The sequence below is a fragment of the Nilaparvata lugens genome, chromosome X (genome assembly GCF_014356525.2).
Source record: "Nilaparvata lugens isolate BPH chromosome X, ASM1435652v1, whole genome shotgun sequence".
In the NCBI taxonomy this organism is placed as follows: Eukaryota; Metazoa; Arthropoda; class Insecta; order Hemiptera; family Delphacidae; genus Nilaparvata; species Nilaparvata lugens.
In genome coordinates, this window is record NC_052518.1 from 61,119,299 (window position 1) to 61,144,973 (window position 25,675).

At 36.7% G+C, this 25,675-nt stretch overlaps 3 protein-coding genes across 4 annotated transcripts in view; all 3 read right to left on the reverse strand.

Annotated features, from left to right (window-relative positions):
• Positions 1-25,410, reverse strand: part of LOC120348926 (calcium/calmodulin-dependent protein kinase kinase 2-like) — a 525,835-nt gene extending 500,425 nt beyond the window's left edge. The window contains exon 1 of one of the 2 annotated variants that reach the window (XM_039443401.1): positions 25,296-25,354. The gene's annotated coding sequence lies outside the window, so the exon portion shown is untranslated. Of the gene's footprint in view, positions 1-25,295 lie in introns of both variants that reach the window. The other variant, XM_039443400.1, reaches the window with a different exon arrangement.
• On the reverse strand, positions 199-3,529 carry LOC111061705. The gene is made up of 2 exons (XM_039443406.1): positions 3,131-3,529; positions 199-1,924 (listed from the first exon to the last, which is right to left on the reverse strand). The coding sequence occupies exons 1-2, from the start codon at positions 3,294-3,296 to the stop codon at positions 1,119-1,121; spliced, it is 972 nt and encodes a 323-aa protein (XP_039299340.1). The 5' UTR covers positions 3,297-3,529; the 3' UTR covers positions 199-1,118.
• Positions 13,851-14,690, reverse strand: LOC111052292. The gene has a single exon (XM_022338925.2). It carries the CDS (start codon positions 14,688-14,690, stop codon positions 13,851-13,853), a length of 840 nt encoding a protein of 279 aa, XP_022194617.2.
• Positions 25,411-25,675: the final 265 nt, after the last annotated feature.

Sequence of the window (25,675 nt, forward strand, 5' to 3'; positions counted from 1 at the left end):
ACTACGTCGGTGGAGTGGCGCGGCGTGGCTCGGCCTTTAAGTAGAGCGTGCACTATGTCGGTGGAGCGGCGCAGCGCGACTCGGCCTTAAAGTAGAGCGTGCACTACGTCGATGGAGCAGCGCGGCGCGGCTCGGCCTTTAAGGCCTGTTTTCCTAGCGACAGGTTTTTTGCGCAGCAGGAACCGAATAAGCCTGAAAAACGTCGACTAAAGCGTGAAATGTATTACGCAGCGTAAAAGTGTTTTCCTAGCGCCGTGTTTTATCTGTTCAGTTGGCGTAGAATCGTGTTGAAGGTTGGGTGTTTGTATGTGAAACATTTAAGTGAAACTGCTGAAATGGAGAACATGGTGAGAAAGAGAAATGTAATGGCTGCTTTCATAATTAAAGAAATAATAGATGGTGATGAAGAAGAAGAGTTCGTATTAACAAAATATGCAAAAGTAAGGGAAAGTGTGAGTGATGTATTCTCAAACCGCAGGAGTGAAGGAATGTTCAGCAGTTTAGTCAAGAATCATCTTCTTGATGATGAAGAGAAATTCCAAAGATACTTAAGACTGCCCAGAGGAAGATTTTTCGACATTTTGAACCTCATTAATGACGACTTGACTACTTCTTCCTACAACCGAGTGGAGGAACCTATAACAACCGCTGAAAAATTGGCAGTCACACTAAGGTAAGCCGGAAATATTTGTTTATTTCTACTACATTATTATTGTAGCAAACAATTGACTTTTGACGTAGTAGTCCGATTTTTAGACTGACAAGTTGAGTCAAAAAATATAAGTATTTTTACCAGATTCTTTTAAAAAAAAATTAGTAAAGTAAAACCAAACTTAACCTTGAGTTAAAAGAAAAAATCTGGAAACTATTTTTCATAGTATCACAAACCCAAAAAAAAATCGAAAAAAATGAACTAGTCATACGATTTTTATGAAACTTATACCTAACATCAAGTACCATGGGAAAGAAAAGTAATACGGTACGAGAAAGAAAAGTAACAATATAATACTTAAAATAGAAGAACAAAGTAATTACTTAGTAGAAAACGAGTACAAAAGGGAGTAGCCTTCTCAATCAAACACAAAACTATTCAATCAAACATGAGTACAAAAACTGAATTATTCATTGTTCTCTGTGCCTACTAAGGCCGTTTGGAAGGCCTGAGAAACGATATTGGAGTAGGGGTCCGAAGCTTGTGTGTGAGATGAATGTGGAGTGGACCAGGGTGAGAATGTTGAGGAGGGTGACGGTCTCAATTGGTTGTTATCATACTGAATATCTGTGAATCCACTGTCACCAGGGATAGACAGTCGCTGGTTCAGCACTTCCATATCGTTGAATATTTTGAAAACACTCGCTTTAGTCTGGGTGGCAAGATCTGGTCGGAATTTTTTAACAGTTGCGGCCATTGTTTTGAAGAACATATCAATTTCAGTTTCATTTTGCGGAGGTCCTGGGTATGTCATAAGACCTTCAAGACATCTCTTTAAATGGTTCCTGTCTTCCTTTCTTTCCTGCAAATATTTTTGGAGAACAGAACTGTCTTTCCTTTGTTTCGGATTTCGACAGTGAAATTCAAGTTCAGACCTTTTTTCATGTTGGGATGGGGTTGTATTTGTCTGTTCAGTATGCTGAGATGATGTATGCGGAGATAATTCCTGGGACCTATGTTCCATTGAAGCATCCTCCTCATACTCTTCTGGAATGCCTTGTTGTGGAGTTTCAGATGATGCTCCAACGTCAGATGTGGTAACAACATTTGTAAAACTCGTTCTTTCATCCTCCACAGTGTCTAAAAACTGCAACCGTTGCCAGTACTGAGCTCTTTTCTTCTTAGCAGCTTTCCCTGTTGTACCTTTTTCTTCTTTTTTCTCCCTTTTGTAGTGGTCCCTCATACTTTTCCACCGTTTCTTGCACTCACTCCCTACGAAAGATGAAAGACAATTACAACTCCGATAAAATACATATCATCAAAAAATGTAAATGAGAGGGGAGGAAAATGGATTGGGTATTCAGACACATGTTTACCCAAATAGCGACACCCCTGTCTATTAATTATTATTAATTCGGTTCATATAAATTAATCAAAAATTACTTTACTGTACAACATTACTACAAATTATAAAACATTTGTTTCAGGTTTATGGCTACAGGAGAATCATACAGGTCACTAGCATTTGGGTACCGCATCTCTCCCTCTGCTATATGTACCATCGTCCCTACAGTGTTGGCAGCACTACAGAAGAAGCTGGTGCCACTTTTTTTACCTCCTCCCGACCAAATAGACTGGGAACAGAAAGCCAACGATTTTTGGAAACGGTGGGGTTTCCCCAACTGTGTAGCTGCCATTGATGGCAAGCATGTGAGAATTGTAGCACCTGGTCACTCAGGAAGTCTATACTTTAACTATAAGGGGTATTTTTCTGTAGTGCTTCTCGCTATGGTCGATGCAAACTGTAAGTTTGTTCTTGTTGATGTGGGTTCCTACGGAAAGGAGGGAGACGCAGGAATTTTTAAGAAGTCAAAAATTGGAGCATTAGTTACAAATGGAACAATATTCCCGCCACCAAAGAACCTTCCGCATTCTAATATCATTCTACCTCATGTAGTAGTTGGCGATGATGCTTTCAGTTTAGGTAAGCATATGATGAAGCCATATTCGAGAGCACAAATGCTCCAAGATGCAACAAAAGAAGGTACAATTACTGTCACAGCAAAGCCCGGAGGACATCCGAAAATGCGTTTGGCATCATGTGCCAAATTTTCAGAATTTTTTTCACTCCCATACATTTGAAACCTGAGACTGTGGAATCACTTATCGTTGTGTGCTGTTGCTTACACAATATGTTGAGGGATGAGTATTTATCGAACAGTACTTTGAACACTGAGGAAACCTTGGAGGATTTCCCTTCCCGAAACCTAATTAATCTAGCAGGCACAGGTGGTTTCTCTCAAGCTGAAGGATTCGAAGTGAGAAACCGTTTCACTGAATACTTCAGTACACACTGAAACATGTTATGAAAACACGTATGATAATACGTGTTTAATAATAAGTAATAATACGTGTAATTAATAAGTAATATATTTAATAAAATTTGTGATATAATTATGTTTTTAAATGAAAACGTACCTTCTTTTTCCAATCTTCTCCCTATTTCATTCCACAACAGGTCTTTCTTCGTCGAGTTTTTAAATTCTTTATGTTTAAGGTCATATAACATATCTTCCTTTTGGACGAACTCAATTAACAATTCGTCCTCGTCTGCCGAAAACCTCGCTGATGCGCTTTGGGACATCTTGAAAACCTCACAACTCGAAACTTGAATGCACAAAACACTGGAATCCAAGGCAATTGCGTCAGCGTACTGCGTTGTTGACTCCTCCTCGAGCAGTGGGGCCAACCGCGTCAACGCAACACGTTCTGCGCCGACGTGTTGCGCCCTCTAGGAAAACATCCCAACTAGATTCTAAGGAATCAGTGGTCGACGTTAAACGCCCGGCGTATCACGTTGTCAACGGCGCAAAAAACCTGTCGCTAGGGAACAAGCCTTTAGGCGCGCTCATCCTGAACGAGGGGTTGTAACAGCGGACAACTTTGCTCCATCATGCACTAGCTCGCACCGTTCCGTTTCGCAACCACACGTATTGGATATATTTTATCTCGGCCTTTAAGTAGAGCGTGCACTACGTCGGTAGAGCAGCGCGGCGCGGCCTTAAGGCCTTAAAGTAGAGCGTGCACTACGTCGGTGGAGCGGCGCGGCGCGGATCGGCCTTAAAGTAGAGCATGCACTACGTCGGTGGAGCGGCGCGGCGCAGCTCGGCCTTAAAGTAGAGCGTGCACTACGTCAGTGGAGCGGCGCGGCGCGGCTCGGCGAGCAGCAGAATATGTTAGTGAATAGTGTAAATGGAGCCATATGATTCGTAGTTTGGTACTTTCATGGGATGAAGCCATATGACTCTTAGGTTTAGTTTGACTCTAAAGTTTAGTTTGACTCTTAAGTTTTTTATACTCTTAAGTATTTAGTTTGCTTCATTCAAACTAAATTTTCTGTGAATCGAGTACATACTCTTGAAGCTTAACAATGAGATCCTTGAAAGCGGACTTGTCAGTTTACAAGTGTTTCAAAGTATACAAATTCTTCCTCTAATGTGAATATATCACTGCATGTTGGTACTACAGTGGAAATTGTGCTTGAACGGAATTTCAATGAATTAGGTGAAACACTCTTGCTCCAAATAGTGGTGAATATTGGTAAGTTGTAAAGTTATTGGCCGAGGAGATGAAAATCACAATCTGAATGAATATAAGACGAGAATATTGAAATTAAAGTCTTCATGAGGAGATCTATTCAATTCTCTGAGAAGTCCTTCTATGAATAATGAGAAAATGATTTAAAATACATTATTTCTGTTTAGAGGGAACTTTTAAATTATATCATTCCACGAAAAGGCTGTTACAGATTCGAAAGTGAGTATTGTTTTCCTGTTTCAGATATTGCCAAAACATCTTTCTCATGAATATTGTGATAATCATCACAAAATTTCCATTCTAATATTGTTATTTTCAAATATCCTTGTTCATGCTAAACGACCTTTATTATGCCGGGTCTACACGACACCGATATTTGCGCAAACTTGGCTCAAAGCCAGGTTTACGCAAATCTGGCTTTGAGCCAAGTTTGCTCAAACCTCTGTTCACACGACACCAACTTTAACACAAACCTGTATTATAAACTAAACCATATATAAATACTATACGAAGTCTTTGAAGTGTTTATAAACTTGAGATAAATAGTAACTCAAGCCACCTCCTCCTCCTCCTCCTCAACCCTCCACCCCTCCTCCTACACCTCTTCCTCCTCCTCGTCCAACTACTCCTCCTTCACCTCCTCATCTACTCCTCCTTCCCCACCACCTACTCCACCACCTCCCCCTCACCATACACTTTCTCCTCCTCACCCTAATCTTCCTTCTCCTCCAACTATTCCTCCTCCTCCTCCTCAACTCCTCTACCTCCTCCTCTTCCTCCACCACCTTCTCCTTCTCCTCCTCAACTACTCCACCTCCTCCTCTTCCTCCTCCTCACCCTACTCTTCCTCCTCCTCCAACTATTCCTTCTCCTCCTCAACTACTCCACCTCTTCCTCCTCCTCCTTCACCTACTCCTCCTCCTCCACCTACTCCTCCTCCTCCTCCTCCTCCAACTACTCCTCCTCCTTCACCTACTCCTCCTCCTCCTTCACCTACTCCTCCTCCTCGCCCACCTACTCCTCCTCCTCACCCTACTCCACCTCCTCCTCCTCCAACTATTCCTCCTCCTCCTCAACCACTCCACCTCCTCCTCCTTCTCTTCCTCCTCCACCTACTCCTCCTTCTCCACCTACTCCTCCTTCACCTCCTCATCCTCTCCACCTCCTCCTCCTGCTCCAACTCCTCCTCCTCCTACCACTTCTCCTCCTTTTCCTCAATAATAATAATAATCAAAAATACTGCTTATCAAGTGAAGAGCGAATAACTATATCTATATTACATTACTATAGAGTAAATAAAATAATTATTATCCATTAAAAAATCTTCCTTGTTTTAGAGTATTTTTGAGAATTGACCTCGCACATTTATAATTTGAGGGTGCTGAATCCGAATCTGAAATCGCGAATCCTCTATCTTCATTTTGAAGCGATTTAGGTTTTGATGGATAGATGAGACATAATCGTTTCCTAGAAAAATTGACGCAAACCTGGCTGAGATTGATTGAAGAAAGCACAAACCTTCAAACCTCATTAATTCACAACGATCTCCCGTCTACACGACGCAAACTTAGCGCAAATCTGGCAGGTTTGCGCTAATATCGTTGTCGTGTAGACCGGGCATTAGACAACTAGACGTCAGGCTCGCTTCGCTCGCCATATCCGTCTAGTCGGACCCCCGACTGGATCGTCCAAAAGTGAGATCAGCGGGCTCGCTTCGCTCGCCCGCATGTAGACCTCAGCGGAACCTCTGTACCGAATTCTGGACCCCCGACTGGATTGTCCAAAAATGAGATCAGCGGGCTCGCCTGCATACAGACCTCAGCGGAACCTCTGTACCGAATTTGAAAGTATTATGTCAATTTGATCTCGAAAAACACCTGTTACTATATCGGCGTATCTTTGGCGAACAAAATTCTTCCACCTCAGCTAAACCTGTGTACTGATTTTTTAAAAATATATTTCCATCAATTATTGAAAAAGGTGAGGAAACGCAGAAAAGCTGAGAAAACGCTAATTTTGGGCTCATCTTTGGCGTTATTTCAAATTCCTTCTAACACAACATTATTGCACCCCAGCTGAGCTTCTGTAGTAAATTTGAACATTTTCTGTTTATTTGTTCTTGTTAAAGCTGAGAAAACGCTAAAAAACGTGGATTGCGATCCAAAACCGTTCTTATTGCGCATCTAAAGGGCCAACGGAACACACCTACCAAATTTGAAATGTTATGTCATATTTTTATCATATGTTAGGACGATCCAGTCGGGGGTCCAGACTAAACGTCTGGCTAAACGGATATGGCGAGCGAAGCGAGCCTGACGGCTAGTAATATAATATTCCCAGGAATAGCTCTAATTGAAGTAGCAGTACCCAATCAATTTTTCCGCGATAAATCAGGACCTCCTAAATGGGTATTTAGGAGGTACTGGATAAATGCATTTCAATCTTCAACTTGGTGCCAACCTAACAAAGTCAACTCAACTTAATGCCAACCTGACAAAATTTTTAATTTAGTTACCAGAACAACTGTTTCGAAGAGGTACTCTCTCTAGATTATAGTTCTATATTAACATATGGTATGGACATTTCAATTATAATTTAAAGATATTGAAATAAGAAGAATACACATGCTAAAAGACGAACTTAAAACCCTTGAAAACCACCCTTAGAGTTGAAATATCGCCTAAAGATTTCTTAGTGCGCCTCTAAAGGGCCAACTGAACATACCTACCAAATTTGAACGATTTTGGTCCGGTAGATTTTTAGTTCTGCGAGTGAGTGAGTGAGTGGGTCAGTCAGTCAGTCAGTGAGTGAGTGCCATTTCGCTTTTTTTTATATATATATATATATATATATATATATTATATATATATATATATATATATAGAGAGAGAGAGAGAGAGAGAGAGAGAGAGATATTGAAGTCGAATTGAATCTGTTGAGTGAAGAGAATGATGTAGTGTTCAAGTGTACGATGTAGGATGAGAATAAATTAGATGAAAATTTTGGAAGAAGAGAAAACGATTTCACGATGTAATATCATCCAAGAAGAAATCCTCTGCATTCAAGAGTTGAGAGCAAAGTTTTGCAGTAGTGATATGTTTTTTTCGTTTCTCAAGTATTTTTCTGTTTTTAATAAAAATAGCGGAAACCATTATTCTGTACAGATATTTTCTGGTGATTTCTAGGGACGAACAATCAAGCTCTAGAGCTGATTACTCTCCTGTACGTTGATAATTTAATGCAGGATAAAATGACGCGTCAAAGGGTTAGTGAGATTGATGCTGTAAAGCATTTAAGTTATAAATGTTATATTACCACAGTAGAGCATTGAATATTGATCTGGGCTCAAGCCCCCTGAGTCCCCCCCCCCTCGCAAACATTAAATCTGAAATTTTATTCAGGAAAAGGGAACTAAATAAAACTCAATCATGGACTTTTTTGTAAAGAAGTATATCTCCAAATAAGTTCCCGATTTACAATTCTTGAATCATAATTGCAACTCCTCCACTTCCTTACCAACGTTTCATGCTGGCAACGAAAGCTTTTAAGAGCAGATCTTAAGAAAAACTGTTGAGAGATATTTAAAACTTGACTCAAACAAAATTATCTGTGTTTCCCTAGATTTTTCGAAAGCAAATGTTCAATTTTTTAAGCAGTGATATTGTTTCGAAAGGGTTTAGAAATTACGCCCAAGATACCGAAGGCACTACATAAGAAATCGGCGATTGTCCGTATTTTCTTAGTATTATATATAACTAATTTACAAAAACAATTTGAAAGTTAATGCACCGGTTGAACTAAGGTGTACAAATTTGTGTTGAAGTGGGTACGCCAGAGATATGTCTAATATCGACGTTTTCAAGCTTTTTTGAAAACAAATGAATAAATCACGTTCAAATCTGTAACAGAGGTTTAGTGATAATATAGAAACTTCGTGTAGAGAGGGCTTCAAATTATGTCAGAGGTTTTCTAAGAACGACTGAACTTCAAAGTCCAAACATGATATACATTCTAAAAAGTATGAAACTCTATATATGGCATTTACCTACAGGTTTAGTTTAGATAATTACAGTGCTAATTGAAAGGTTTCTTTTATCCAGTTAATCAATTAAACATTGCATTTGCAATCAATTCCTCCAGACCTACAATTCTCAAGTAGATTGAAACTTGAAATACTTGAGTATGAATGCTTTGTAAATTCTGTATAAAATGTGTATCGCAAACTTCAAAGTACTAGACTGGAATACAATAATTATCATATCTCAATCATGTCTGTACATGGAAAATTATATTTTGATTCAATTTTATTGAAATATGCAGAGATTTTTCAACCCCAATCTGCTTAGCTCATTTATCAAGTTTTTGAGTACTAATGAACAGAAAACGTCCATATTTGGTTTACAGAAGTTTTTATAGAAAATACGGTTACTAATTAGGTAAGGTAAGGATATTTTTTCTGTAGTAAGGGATCAAGAGACCGCCAAAGAAACGCCCAAACGACGTTCTTCCAGCATTAAACTGGTGATTGATTTGTGCCTGAAAGTCTATATTGGCTATTTGACAGGAGCAAGGTAACTAAAATGGACTATGAAGGCAAGCGATGCGAGACTGCTGGTCTCATTCCTGGATTATTTAGCCGGGGTCTAGACGAAAAGGCTAGTTAAATAAATTAGAATGAGAATTATGATATTCATATCAATAACGGTATTTACATCTATAATTCTTGTCAACACTACTTGTCCACATCACACTTACTTTACATAATTTCTCATCACTCATCATCATCCCTCTCACTCATTACCCACGCACAAGCCTGAGGGCTTCACCCTCAGTATTATTATTCAAATTCAAATTCTTTATTCAAAAAAATAATTAAACAATCAAATGCATTCCAAAAATCAAATACAATATTGTTTCCTAATTTCTAATATGTGTTCCCTATAGGCTACCCTGTGTGGGGACACTTGAATATATATAATAAAATATTTATATACAAATTTAAATATTATATCATGAAGAACATAATAATTGAATATAGTATTATATTGAAATAAATCAATATGTCAATATTTATAATCATTCTTGCACACATACATACGCACACACATTCACATATGCGCACACACACACACACACACCACACACCACACACACACACACACACACACACACACACACACCACACACACACACACACACACACACACACAACACACACACACACACACACACACACACACACACACACACACCACACACACACACACACACACCCACACCACACACACACACCACACACACACCACACCACACACACCCACACACACACACACACCACACACACACACACACACACACACACACACACACACAACACACACACACACACACACACACACACACCACACACACACACACACCCACACACACACACCACCACACACACACACACACACACCACACACACACACACACACCACACACACACACACACACACACCACACACACACACACACACACACACACACACACACACACACCACACACACACACACACACACACCCCACACACACACACAACACCACACACACACACACACACACACACACACACACACACACCACACACACACCACACACACACACACACACACACACACACCACACACCACACACAACACACACACACACCCACACACACACACACACACACCACACACACCACACACACACACACACACACACACACACACACACACCACACACACCACACACACACCACACCACACACACACACACACACACACACCACACACACACACACACACACACACACACACACACACACAACACACACACACACACACACACACACACACCACACACACACACACACCACACACCCACACACACACACACACACACACACCACACACACACACACACACAACCACACACACACACACCACACACACACACACCACACACAACACACACAACACACCCACACACACACACACAACACACACACACACACCAACACACACACCACACACACACACACACACACACCACACACACACACACACACACACACAACCACACACACAACACACACACCACACACACCACACACACACACACACCAACACACACACACACCACACACACACACACACACACACACACACACACACACACACACACACAACACACACCACACACACACACACACACACACACACACACACACACACACCACACCACACACACACACCACACACACACACACACACACACACACACACACACACACACACCACACACAACACACACACACACACACACACACACACACACACACACACACACACACACACACACCACACACACACACACACACACACTTACACAAAACTTAAAACTATGTATGGAGTGGTTGCTGTTTTTTTTTCATATTAAGTTCAATTTTATTCATAGTTAACGTTTCGTTTTTTTTGCTGATGTAATTAGACCATAAATGAATTCGTTTAGAAGAAAGAGACAGTGATTGAAATTTGATACTGTCTTACTGTTTACGCATACCGGACGGGATTTGTGAGTTCAATGATCTTTGATTGTTGCAGTGTTCATGTCGTGTAATGTGTAAATTATACTAAATTTAGACCTATATTAATTTAGTAAAAAAATCATTCGGGTTGTCTAGTTGTAAAATGAATTTCTTGATTTCTTTTCTAAATAACTGATGTGACGTTATTTTCCTTGTTGTTACTGGAAGTGAATTGAATATTTTTATAGCTATGTATTTGAAGTGTCGTCTGGAATGTTCTAATCTTGGTTTCGGGAGGTTAATGTCCTGTGAATTCCTGAGGTTTATTCTTTCACTCATCTGTTGAATATCGAAATTATTTTCAGCTAAATCCAGCAATGCTTTGAATAGAAAAGAATGTCTCACTGATAATATTGATAGTTCTCTGAAGAGCATCATTGACCTATATTGTTTAGGTTTATTACAAATTATTTTTAATATAATTATGTTTCTGACCAGTAATCACAGGTTTAATATGAACATTGTATGCACTCCCATAGCATATTATTCCATAATTTATTCTAGAACCAATAATTGCATGGTATAATTGTAACAATACTTCTTTCGGACATAACTGTCTGAGGTAATAGAACTTCCTTATGTATAACTCTTACAAATAACTCATTTTTTATCTTCTGTACATGATCTGACCAAGTGAGCCTACTATCCAATATGAGGCCCAGATATTTAACTGTACGTGCTTGTTTTATAGTTTCACAGTTACACAATATATTATTCACCTGTTGCGCACAATCTAATTTATGGAAGTAAATACTAGTTAACTCCTGATCCGTGTTTTGAAGATTTAATTGTATTATATTAGATTTGTCTGTGTTGATAGTTAATTTATTTTCGCAAATCACCACCTAAGGTGCTTAAGATCCATTTCTAATTTATTTTTAAGTTCTTGATTTGTTTTGGCCGAATAAAATATAACTGTATCGTCTGCAAAAGATGTAATCTTTCCCTGTAAGTCACCATCCGTCAAATCGTTAATAAAGACCAGGAATAAAGTACTTGATAACACTGATCCTTGAGGAATACCTATGGTAATGTCCCCGGGTTCACTCAACGTATCGTTAATTCTGACCCTTTGACTCCTATTAGATAGGTAGCATCTTAACCTATCTTAACCTATCCTCTTACTCCTGATAAATCAAGTTTTTTTAGAAGCATGTTTTTATCAATTGCATCATATGCTTTAGATATATCAAGAAACAGAGCTGCACACTTATTATTAACACTAAAACTGTCATTTATTTTTGAAATGAGATTTTTAATTGCCGCTTCTGTACTTCTTCCTTCACGGAAACCATATTGGTTATCACTAAAAAAGTTATTATTTTTATAAAAGTTTTCAAGTCTAATCTTGAATATTTTTTCTAAAATCTTGGAAAAAACCGGTAAAAGTGAAATTGGGCGGAACTGATCTATGTTTCTACAATTTGGCTTTTTAGGAATAGGTATAACTACGCTGTGTTTGAACATGCTTGGGAATTTTCCTTTGGCAATACTCAGGTTAATTAGATCGGTTAATTTGTTCAAATAATTCATGTAAGTTTTTTTAATCATGCTTGTGCTTATCCCATCTACACCTGGCGAAGATTTATTTTTCAATTTTCTTATTACACTTGCTACTTCCTCCGGATTTGTAGGGTGGAGGAAAATTGAATTTGTTGGAGAGTTGTATGGAAACCTTATTTTTGATATTCTAGCAGACTCTTCCCTGGTTTGCAATGTGGTTTGTTCTAATTCATCATTCATTTTATTCACAACATTTAGAAAATAAGAATTAAACGAATTAGAAATTTTATTACTATCATGTATGCTATTTCCCTGCTCATCAACAATCAGTTTTAGTGGTTCTTTATTATTTTTCAATCCTATTAACGCGTCAATTGTTTTCCACGTCTTTCTAATGTTTCCCTGGCTTTCTCTAAACAGTTTTGAATAATAATATTGTTTTCTTTCTCTCAGTTCATTACGTAAGTTATTTTTGAATGTATTGTATATTTGTTTTAAGTCGTCATTATTAGGTTGTTTGATAACATTCTTGTATAACTCATTTCTTAAGTTTATTTGCTTAATCAGATAACTATTTATCCATGGCGACCTATATTTCTGTGTCAAGTTATTTTTTAAAAGAAGATTTTCTTGTGAATCTTTGATAGCGCTTTTTAAAATGTCAATGAAATTTTCCCATCCCTCATCAACTGATACTGCTGGTATTTCTCTATCCCAATCAATCGATGATAAAATATTATTCAACTTCCGGTAATTGATTAGGCATATTTTTTATAATTTGTATCTGCTTCTTCGTTGGATCTCTTCAATCCTTCAACTTTAAGTATGATTGTACTGTGATCAGTTATATCTAAATGTAGTATTTCTGGAATTAGATTAATTTTATTCAGTTTTGTTCTATTTTTGCCGGATTTTAAGTAAAGATGATCTATTAAAGAGTTGGAAAATCGGGACTTATGAGTGTAATCAGTATTGAGTGATTCAAATCCAAAACTATTCATTAAATATTTGTAATCGTCAATAATTCTGGTGTTCTGAAAAAGATCTATATTTATATCTCTTGTGAAAAAGAAAGGGACCTCATTGTTTTCGTTAATATTAAATATTTCTTTTAAGTACAAGGTTAATTCGTTAAGAAATATTTTGGGTGAGTTTGATTGCAACCTGTAAGCAGCCAACAACTGAAATTCAAAATTATTATATGAACAAGATATATGTACACAGTCCGCTGAAATAAAAACTATTGTCTTTGTTTTGAACGTTATCTCACTGCTTATATAAACCAAAGTTCCTCCTGCTCTGTAGTTATGATTAGAATTACCATGTACGGAATAGCCCTCTATCTGATATAAGTCTATTTCATTCTCTAGTATCCATATTTCTGTCAAGACTATTATTAGCGGGTTGTTTTCTAATTTCCTCATTTGCACTAAGAATAAATCGAAATTACTTCGCAGACTGCGTATATTTTGATGAATAATTCTCTGTTACTTATCTCTGATGACATTTTTATTTACGGTACTGACACTGTTATTTTCTTGGTTACCTGGCTGCTTTGATGCACTTATCACGCTCAACTTTTTCACTTGTTCACTGTTCTTGAGTTCAATAACTGGTGTTCCGTCTTCTTTCCTAGCTAGAATCTTCCCTTCCTTGATCCATAGGTATTTGATGTCGCCTCTTTTGAAGATCTCTCTCGCCATGGTGAAAATCCTTCTTCGCGTAGGTGCTAGACTTTCATTCACATAGACTGGATGGTCCGTTGTTTCTCCCATCTGCTTTGTAGAAAACTGCCTCGTAACTTTCCTTTTATTCAATATTACTTGTTTGTCTGTTCTACGAACGAACTTGACAACGATTGGTGGAGGTAGGTTTTCATTTCGTTGTTTAAGTCTGTGACAAATGTCGATTGCATCTGCTTTTATTTTGTGTCCTAATGCTTCGCTCATTCTACAAATGATTTCTGTTACATCTTCATCCTGTTTTTTGGGTATACCATTTATTTCCAGCATGTTCGATCTTGAGTATTGTTCCATATCCTCGACGCGTTCCTTCAGTTCTGCATTTTCTTTCCTGAGGCTAGCTACTTCTGTTGAAAGCTTATCGATGTTGATGAGGCATGTGCTAATTTGCTTGTTTTGTTCATCAAACTTCTTATTAATGTCGTTAATCGCCTGATGACATGATTCAATTGATTTCCCAAGCTCCAACTCCATTTTCTTAATATTCTCCTTCATCGACGTCTGATTTCCTGCAATTACCTCAAGAACTCCTGCGAGTTCTTGGAGAGTCACGTCCTTGTTTCCTGTTGTCGATTCACTCACCATACTTTTGCGACGTGTAGAGGAACAGCTGCTACATCTCCAAATTTGTTTGTTTCTCTTTATATAGTCCGCATCGTCCTTGGTCATTTTCACACATCCTATATGAAAATTCGCTTCACAGTCGACACATGAAATCAGCTCACCTGAATTCCGAACGGATTTAGAGCAAATAAAACAAGACATTTTTAAATCTTCAAATAAAATATTCACTACAGCACGGTTCACTAGCACGAAATATTTTGTTACGGAACGTTTAAACTTTGCACAGCTGACTCAGCAACCACTCCGATACGACCGCTCTCGTCGAGCTCTCAATCATTACTGTCAGTATTATTATTATGAAATTGTGAAGGCTCTCAACGCCAAAATTCTACTGATAGGTATTTGGTATCAATGATAATATAATTTATCACAATAAGTAGTCAGATAGCTTTAATTAATATTTAAAAAAACACCTACTAGGGTGAAAATACCTAAAAACTCAATCAATATTATTATTATGAAATTGTGAAGGCTCTCAACGCCAAAATTCTACTGATAGGTATTTGGTATCAATGATAATATAATTTATCACAATTAGTAGTCACATAGCTTTAATTAATATTTAAAAAAACACCTACTAGGGTGAAAATACCTAAAAACATACCTAGTTGGGGGGGGGGGATTGCGCTGACTTGATGGCTATCCTATGTAACCTATAGATCAAGGGGGGCGTTAACACCCCACCTCCCACAACTCCATTCCTGGATACGCCGCCCCTGAGTACTGCATATTCAATGCATGCGAGAATATTTACCAAGCTAAACCAATAAAAAATGAGACTTTTCTCAAATATAACAATCGAAATAGAATGTGTAATGAAGTGTAAATCATATGATTAACGACTAGCAGGATTTTCTCAATTTTAAAGCTATGCGACATTGAATAAAATGTATTTGATGCAACAAAGCTCACAGAATACAATAATGTATGAATGGAAAACCTCAGGAATAACTTCTTTCCCATGGAATGAAACGAATTGTCACATTTGTCTCATTAAATTATTTGTTCGTGTTGTTTGTTACACCAAAATCGAAATACAATTAAATAGTTCACCATAGTTTGATGATGGTGTATTTAATGTTATTGAAAAGTAGCCTATAAGAAAATAGTTCACACTATTATCAATACTCTATCTATCAATTATCTATTATCAATTATTAATTTTCTTATATAGTGTCAATTTTTGGCACTATTTATATGTATTAACACATGTATGGTGAATAAAGATTTTTCTGTTCTATTCTATAATATTTGATTCCACTTCAATATTATTGAATATTTGGATTCTCTCTCCCGATGAGAGGTTATGACAATTTCAAGTAGATTATGTACATCTACCACAACAATCATCACGTTCACTAAATCACAGAAAGTTCATAGAGTTACTACAGCTGATATTATTAACAGGGGAACTATCTTCTTCATAGCTGGGAGTATCATTTCTATCGAGTTACCTTAATAAATAATCAATCAACTATTATCTGGTTTTAAAATACTCAACTCTTAGTTCAATAATAATAGGACTAAGTTCACGTTTTATGTTTATCACTGGCCTGTGGTTTAGCGGCTTCACCAGACACATTTTCAAACGTTTTCATTCATTATGGAGCTCAACAACATTAACAAACTTTGTTTCATCAACAAAGTTCAAAGACATCAAAACATACTTTTGAAACTCATATTTCATCAATGGTTCCTTTCGACTACTTGGTAGTCGGGAATTATGATCTCATGTGTAATGGAGTTAGATGCTTCGGTTCTTCTTAACTATAATTTGTATCACAAATTATTTCTACAATTATTGGATATTGATTGGTTATTTGCAAAGAATGGTACTTTTGAGACGAAAACTGGATTTCCAGTTCATTTGAACTAAATCGTTGAGTATACGCTCATACTAGAAGCATTGTCGTACAAATCTAAAACCTATGTAAACGCAAGAATGATTCCGACGCAGAGTGTGAAGAGTATGTGATGTAAATCATGAGTGCTTTTACACTGCATACGACTTGGACTTTCGATTTCAATCCTAGCATGTTGAATAGTTCGCACAAGATGGAGATGGAAGAATTAATTTATAACAGCTGTTAGTTATCATCAATGAAAGCCTTGCAAATGACCGACCATCAGCAAAATTAAAATGAATCATCGAATAGTTCATAACCAAAGTGCTTATTATAGAATTTTATTATTTGTAATAAATATAAATTAATGATGAGCTTTGTTGATGTTGTGAACTCCATGATAAATGTAGACGTGTCTGAAAAATCCTTTAAACTGCAAGCCAGTAATATAAATGGAACGTGAACTTAGTCTAATTATTATTGAACTGCAAGTTATGTTTTTTCCAGATGTTTGGTAAGATGATAAAGTTCTACATTGGTATGCTCTGTGGCATGATCGATGCGAGCAATCGGTTTGTATGATCGGTGATTAGTTCTAAAATGGTACAATATCCAGTGAGAGCTCAGCCTAAGGGTTGCTTGAAGTTGGAGATGGTTATAAAGGCAAAGCAGGGTATGGAAGGGCAGAGGTGAATTACAATCAGACTGGCCGTGTAACCAGTAACCGATGATTAAGTAAGGCCTACAGTTTCGAGTGCAGCAGACTGAATCACTGCGCAACAGATAACAGCTCAACCCTGAGCCCTGAGAAAGTTGACCCCTCCGATAAACAGCAAGAGAAGGAGGAATCAGGGAATAAAGAGGAGGAGGAAGAATAAGGAGAAAAGGAGATAGGAAGAAATGAATATTCATGAGAGTTATAGTCTGTGAAATCAGATTTATATCATATTATAAATTCAAATAATTCAAAAATGTTGATAAAATTTTTGGTTGGTAATTGATGAAAAGATATGAAAACAAGAGGAGACAAACAAGATCAAAAGAAGAAAAGTTCTACATGATCGAAAACCAAGAAAATAGATGCTGAAGGGAGGAGTAGATGGAAGAAGAAGAAAAACACGATTAAGAAGAAGACAAGAGAAGGAAGACAGAGGAAGTCCTGGTAAAGGAACGAATAATTCAGGATTAAAAATATGATAGGAAGATTAGGAAGAGTAGGGAAATTGATAAAGATGCAGTTGAAGTCAAATAGTAATGGAGAAGGCAGCGGGAAAGTGAAGTAGAGAGAGTCGAAGTAATGAAGAAAATTGAGGAGTAACTAGAAGCCGCTGCTTGGTCTTCCACGTGCTGATTCCAAACTGACGAGGGTCAAATCAGAAATTAATAGTTGAGACCTGCAAGGTGAGTCCTAAAAGCCCCCTTACCTTTCAACCCGTTGGTGGGGGGGGGGAAGAGGAGTTGTAAGTGGCCCCTCGAGTAGGGCCTGGCTCCAGAATAATTTGTATCCGAGCAAAAGTGAGCAATACCTGGAGACAGGAAAACAGGCAACGCGGGGGCTTCTTGAAGTGGAACGAGAACAGGTAAGGTCTCTTCTAGCAAGGGTAGAGGAGATGATCCAAGTGTTGAAGCATGGAATGTGTTTGTTTGCAGAGGAAGATTTCGATCATAATTGAGAAGTTCTGTGGTCTATAGAGAAAATGTTAGGGCACCCCCTATTTTCCAGGCGAGCCTAAGTTTCTGGGGGCTACTAACAACACCCCTCCCCACACACACAAACACAAAGACTGGCCAAATATTATTGAGCGTTTGCTAGCATAATTATTGTCTGTTCTAGTATTGAGTAGGTGAGCCATCTAAATAATCAAATCTCCTTCTAAATATTTTACGGAGGTACAATAATAATTATTCAAATAAAAAAATACTGAAGTAGGCTTTTCCTACTGTGAAATTGCAATTTACAAGAAATTACTACATGAAACTAAAGACACATAGAAAGGCACTTTTTTGTAACACCGGTTTCAAGATTCCTACATGATTGTGAGAGTAGGTATGGAATTTTTTTCATGAATGGTCAGCTTTTCCTAGATAGTAATTCAATATTAATTTAAGTACTTTGATAATAATTCTCGTTTCTGGCATGTCCAGTAGATGAATCAATTCAATTACTTGGTTATTCCAGCTACAATGTACATCAATTCTTAGAATCAGGTTTCCATTTCACTAAATAATAATGATTAATTACCGGAGTTGATACACCCTTATAATCTTATTGTGTAGATGGAAGGCTAGATTGTGTGGTTGAATCATATTCAATTATAAAGCTGCGATTAGCTACAGAGTAATTTCAATTCGCTTGCAATCAAATGCATAAATTGCACAAGTAATTGGAATTTCAAGCTGGAGTTTCTTTTCTAGAACAAATCTCTTACAGAATACTGATTGCAATTTATTCAAAATAACCATAAGAACGGTTCTGTGAACTTGATTCATTCCAACTAAGCAGGAGAAGTAATGGGTCTGATAAAATTGCATTCTGAAGACAGCTTCTCCTCTATTCAAATTGGTAGTGATAGAACTGTTCAGAAGTTTTGAGCTAAGCTTGAGTTTCCAGCATCACAGTCAATGGTATTGACATATTGATGAGGAAAGTTACAGTATCAATACAACACATTTGAAGCAACGCATTCCAAAATCTGAATAATTACAACACGATCAACCAATTTATTAGTGAAACAATCATGTTTATTGCATGTAACTATCAATATCAGCTCAAATCTTATAATAAATACAGTAGCGTTACATGACCTCCACTGGTTTGATATGAGATGGTGTCTTTGTATTCTATGATTAAAATCGACATCCCCAAGCATTGCTATGGTTATCATTGTATAATCAAACAAAAAACAAATCTCAACATCGGTTGAAAATTGTAGGTCTAGAATGGATTTTTGGCGTGATGCATAGCTATTGTTCGCATCGCATACATTTTTATCGATATAGGATGCAAAAGCCATTGTGGTCGCTAATTATTATTGCAAAAACGACAAAATATTTGCCAGTTCTCTATTGTATAGTAATAGTTCAGTATCGTATTGTGGTAGCTATTGTATTCCGGACAAGTGTTCTCATTGTGAAGTTTACAGGACAAAGAAAAATACTTCATGTTCTGCCATTTACGATTATGATGGTTAAACATGGATTTGTGATAATATCCTCCTATATGATTGCTTTTATCGACTACCATATTACATGTAGGATTTGGAAATTACTGGTAAATACTATGTTATCAGATGATGAAAATCGGGATGTTTTGTTATGTTAATGGAGAGGATGTGTAATGAAAGGGTGTTCATTTTGATGTTCGAAAAAAAGGTTATTATTGTGATGCCTGGTTTCTGGAACCCTCATTAACTATAATATGTAATCATGATCCAAGTTCATGTTCCATAGGTATGTCCACACATGCCGAACAGTTGCTCAAACAGGGAAGCGAACCACTCAAATGACCGGACAGCGCACCGCGCAGCGAACATAATGTTTTAGTTGAACCTTATCTTTTAGCCATTCGCTGTTCCGTTCTCTGCGCTGTTCGTAGCTCTCCTAAACGTTTTACGCTGAACTATTCAGCCCAGTCAGAGCCCACGCCCACGTTTACAATATTCTACACGCAGCTTGATATCCATGTATAGATATCCATCACAAGTGAAAGTAATACAAACACGTTCGCGTACATAAATATACAAGTATTTTATTAAATTCATACTTTGAACTCATTGTCATGAATATTAAATTGATTTTTTAATTCAGATTTATTTCTGAAATTAATGAATGGATAAATAATATCAATATTGAAATATTGTTGACCAAGAACTCAGAAAGCTACCATAATGACAATTTCATCTAAATGGATTATTCTATAAGGATAAAATTATTACTAACAGTAATGCACATTAAAAGATATGAAACAAGTGCATAAGACCTTTTTTGTTCGGATATACAGAGTGTTTCTGAACTCCCTACCAATATTGTAGGGCATTGTTCCTGGGTATGGAACATATCTAAATATCATTTTCAAACTGTCCGAGAATCATTAGTTTCACAGCCGCCATCAAACACAGCCGCCATTCTGTTTTTTCACTTACTTTTTTTCCAAATAATAGCTGTACATACGGAAGTGAAACTTTGAACGATCATTAATTTATGACAACTAGGCAGTGCTACAAAAAATTATGACAATTTTTCAAATTAATAAAACAAAATGGCGGCCGTTTAAAAATTGTATTTATTGAATAGCCACGATTGACACACCACTTTCCAAGATTGAAAGAATATCAAGTGAGATATAGCAGCTTTAGTGATAGGTGACTTAAAGGGTTATGTAACGTTTTAAATAATGTTTGAAATAATATACATAATGTTTGAAAGAATAGCATATAATGTTTAAAATAATCTAAAATCGCTAACGAATAACATGCAAAGCAGATGCAGATTGTTGCATTATTGGGACAGACTTTAGCATCATGCCTTGGCATGCACTTCAACAAAACACCAGTGGTACCCTATCACTGAAGCTGCCATATCTCACTCAACCTTGAAAAGTTATTAAAATTATATTCTGTGACAATCTTATCATTACAATTTCCCAAAATATAAACGTGTAAGCAACAAATGAAAAAATGCAACATTTAAACCACCATCATCACTCTGGTACCAGGGGTAGGTAGGGATGGGGACTTTTGATATGTTCACCTACTAGCTAAACCAACTAGTCCTAACAAAGCTGCTAAATCGGAAATTGGGCTCCCACCAAATTCCATTGTCAATATCTATTGATTGTTGCAAAAGTGTAGATTTCACACTAACAATAAAACTGCTGCAACGGTCGTGGGGAATGCATGAATTGGAGAAATTATACATTCATTCAATTGAAGAGAATTTGATGCTCTATGAGCTCACAATCAGCATGGATTTTCTTCATCTATTATTAGGGAGGTATGAGGCCAAAAAGAGCAAAAAATTGGAGACAGTGTTTTTTTCAAAAATTTCACACATTGAGGCTCGGATATCTCGAGAACTATGAGAGATACAGGAAAAATTGTAGAAAATTTAGTAAGCTTTAATTTGGCACTGATAAATAATGTCTGTAAGACGCATAGTTTCCGAGATATATGCGATAAACCAAACAATGTTCTTTTCACCCACCCCAAACACTTTGACACAGATGGTACCTAGTGGTGGGGACTTTTGATATATTTACCTCCTTACTACCTTAAACACAACTGTGGATTTTTTTGGTTAAATTCGCAGCGCGGTTCACTGCACGGCAAGTTGCGCGGTTCGATGTGCTGTTCGAGGCTCGGTTCGGCATGTTTGGACATACCTTTAGAGTTTAGAGTGAATATTTTGGCTTCTAGAACTGAAATATCATATTAATATTCAATGCTGTAGGCCTATTATCATTTAATAACAATTGCTGGATCAGTAAGAACCTGCTTTGAACAGCTGATCGACAAATAATTATTGGGAATGATGCAAAAATGTGCACAAGAATGAGAAGAAATATATTTATTTATTCAATCATTAAGAATTACACAACTTACAGAAAAGTACCACAGGCTTATAAGCCCAAAACGGTTCCAATTCTAATTTATACAACAGTCCAAATGTAGATAGGTTATGTGTCCCTTAACATTCTCCTATTTCACACTCAATTTACAATTCGAAACACACAAAGATTATTTTTAAATTAAAAATACTTCAAATTAAATTAAATCAATCACAATTAATTAAAAAATTCCAAACTTTGAAAAAAACTATAAAATTTTGAGACCAAAAAGACAAACACACTATTTGATAGTGTGTTATATGATAGGAAAATATATATTATATAAATGATATTATATTATATTATATGATAGGAAAAACAATGGGACAGAAAAGGGAGACGCATATTGGAGAGTGAGAACTGTAGTCAGAACAAATCTGGAGAAGAACAAGGCATATTATGGCGAAAAGAAGAGAAAATGAACCAGACACAGAAGAAATAGCCTCGAATTTCCAGATAACTATCAATTTATTTTCAGTTGATATTTTTGACGAAATCAAGATAATAATTTTTCAATTTACAAATGAAACCTGCACATACAGGATCGTTCATCTTTATTTTGGTTCGAAGTTCAAGTAATTTGATACAGTTCAACGATTCTAGTGACTGTCATTGGTTTGCAAACGTCTTCTTAATAGAAAGGATATTAAATCATGTAATGAACGATAGAACAGAGATGTTTTACACTCCATTAGCAGATAGATTATGAGGAGGATCATATAATGGGATTTGGAATCACTAGTACTAGTAATCTTATATTGGAATTATATAAAAATCTAGGTTCAGAAACAACCGACGAATTTCATTAGAATTCTCAAGATCCCATAATTTGAATTGGAGAATTCCAATTTGAATCCATTGTAGCATTCGAGGAAGTCCCAAATCAGATTTGAAGAACTTATAAAAAGTGGATTGAGGAGAACTGTGAAATTTCGCATTGATTGTCTGCATGTCATCTATATGCTAATGTGTGATACGGCATACTGTCTAACGTGTGTCTCAACCTCAAGCTTATCAGTTCATAATAAATGGGAAGCGTTAGATTCCAATAAACATCATAGTCAACAATATTCAACATTACAAAGCATGAGTGTTGCTTGCGTGAGAGTCGTTCAGAATAAACCATATTCAAAGCTAAATTAAATTGTTTTGTCACTTTATCAGTTTATCGATAACTTGATTATAAGTTTTTGTTAGAATCATGGGTCATTGAGGTTTCGAAGCTCATCAAGTTCATTAAATTCAACAAAGTTTATTCTTGATTTCAGTTCAACATGATAGATATTTCAATAACTGGATCAGTAAATTAGATTTTGTATCTGTTATATGAAGCATAATATGATAAATAGCATACAGAATGAAAATTCCATTTTGATTTGTTGGAATAGTAATCTCATCATAGATCTGCTATCTTTCCGTAATTATAGGGATATAGGAATAGGATGCAAGTTATGAGTATTCCCTCATACCAATCTCTTAATCCAATCCATCTTACAAATCCAATATTCAGTTACATTTTCCAATTTTACGATAGTCGGCCTATCTCCAACAAACTGAACACGAAATAACGTCAAAACTTAAAATCTTTCATTCGCTGCAAAAAAAATATTATTCTCAATCAGCTCCATTGTATTAATTTGAAGTAGTAATCAGTAATTGAGAAGAAAATACTACTGTTTCCTAGAATATAAATTTACACTAAATTTCGAAAGTTATATAACATGTTCATGTATGTATGTATGTTTGAAATATCACTTCTAAAAATTTCCCTTTCACCAAATAGTATTACTTATATACAAGATTTATTGGCGGAAATACAACAGAATAACTTATATGCAGATACACTACTTCTACTTCTACTTCTTCACTTTTCAATAGACCGCTAACTCAATGAGAAACACTTGTTTATCAGTACGGTTGATTAAACAATTACATTGACAGCCTATTAGATATAGCCTATAGGTTCATGCATTGCAATTATTGACACATGAAAACAACACATTAAACAACACTTTTAAATAATTAAACAAATAATTAAACGTCAACAGTATGACCTATTGTCATATTCAAATATCTTTATAAAACATGTGTCAATCTTTGTAACATTGGCCATAAATCCCCGTGCTACAATCTAAGGTTTGCACGGACTTACAATTTTCACACAGCTCCTCCTTCAATTTAAATAAATTCAAGTTCACAATGAAGCAGGTATTCAGGTAAGAACTCGCTCAAATCGTTGATAAGTTCAGGATGATGAGAACGCTAAAGTATAGTATAATCATCCACTGGATACATAGAATAAGAGTTAATTCTCATCTGATAAAATGAATCTTGTATTTCATATACAAGTTATCGAAGAATCAAATAAGAAATTTAGAAAATCTGTTAGAAATCCAGGTAGATAAGGCCCAATCAACTACTTTACATTCAGACCTACAACAAATGAAAGTTGATAACCTCTTTCATAATTGATCCTATATTTTACATACAAGCTACCAGAGCAGTAGGTTGTAAATTTCGTTGCTTAGTTGGAAATATGTGAATCAATAAACAAGTAACCTACCTGAAGCTTATATGTCAAATACTTGGTAATCGCACAGTTCGTGAAACTTTCGTAGCCTGAGTCAATTATAATCCTTAAATCAACATAAAAGAATATATTCCACACACAAGTTACGAAAATAGAAGTTGAGAAACCAATTGAAAGTAGCATAATACCTAGGTGAGTTTAGGTTAAGAAACCCAAGCCTAAAAGTATCTTTAAAGATTCTAAAACTAACTCCTGAACAATATAATGAAGAATAGAAGCTAACCAATAGGTAAGTTTGAGAATCTTAAGCCTAATAAGAATCTTAAGCCTAACACTATATTTTAACTGTCTCTTGAACTCTTGTTTAAGAAACCTATACCTATTTCGTTGCCAATTAGGAAATTATTGTTGATTCAACAGGTGGACGAGGATCAAACAACGATTCCACACAAAATATGAATATATTTACCTCTTACGAAGTGAATCCTTAAACTAGAATGGAAGTGAATACTATTGAGAGGAGCTAGAGAACAGGATGTCGAATTGGTCGGGACCGGTGAAAGCAACAGCAAGAGCGGTCTACTTACGTTGTTCAGTGGTGCGACGACGCAAGCTCACAGCAGACGCGAGATTTCGTTCGCACTAGAGCGCCCGACGCGGTCGCCAGTAGACTGAGACTGAGCTTGTGACAACACCAGCACCAACCGTTGTTGCCAAGGCCATACCTCCCCCCACCAACTCATGGACCAGACACCTATTGCTTATCTCTCTCTCGGCTGCACTCTTCTCCCAACCAATTCCACTGAATTCTCTGCACATATCTCTCTTATCCGGTCACCTTTTCCTTCCTATAATACCTTCCCTAATTCCTCCTAGAATTATCCTGTAATCTCCAACTAGCTTTGTATTTTCTCTATACACATCTCTTCTCTATTCTCACCAAATCATCTACACGTCTCTGTTATCC

Bases quoted from the DNA above. Each gene is read 5' to 3' on its own strand.
- LOC111052292 (XM_022338925.2), bottom strand. From the start codon at position 14,690: ATGGTGAGTGAATCGACAACAGGAAACAAGGACGTGACTCTCCAAGAA.
- LOC111061705 (XM_039443406.1), bottom strand. From the start codon at position 3,296: ATGTCCCAAAGCGCATCAGCGAGGTTTTCGGCAGACGAGGACGAATTG. The intron at 1,925-3,130 runs GTACGTTTTCAT...CATCTTTCGTAG, and splicing joins GAGAAGATTGGAAAAAGAAG to GGAGTGAGTGCAAGAAACGG.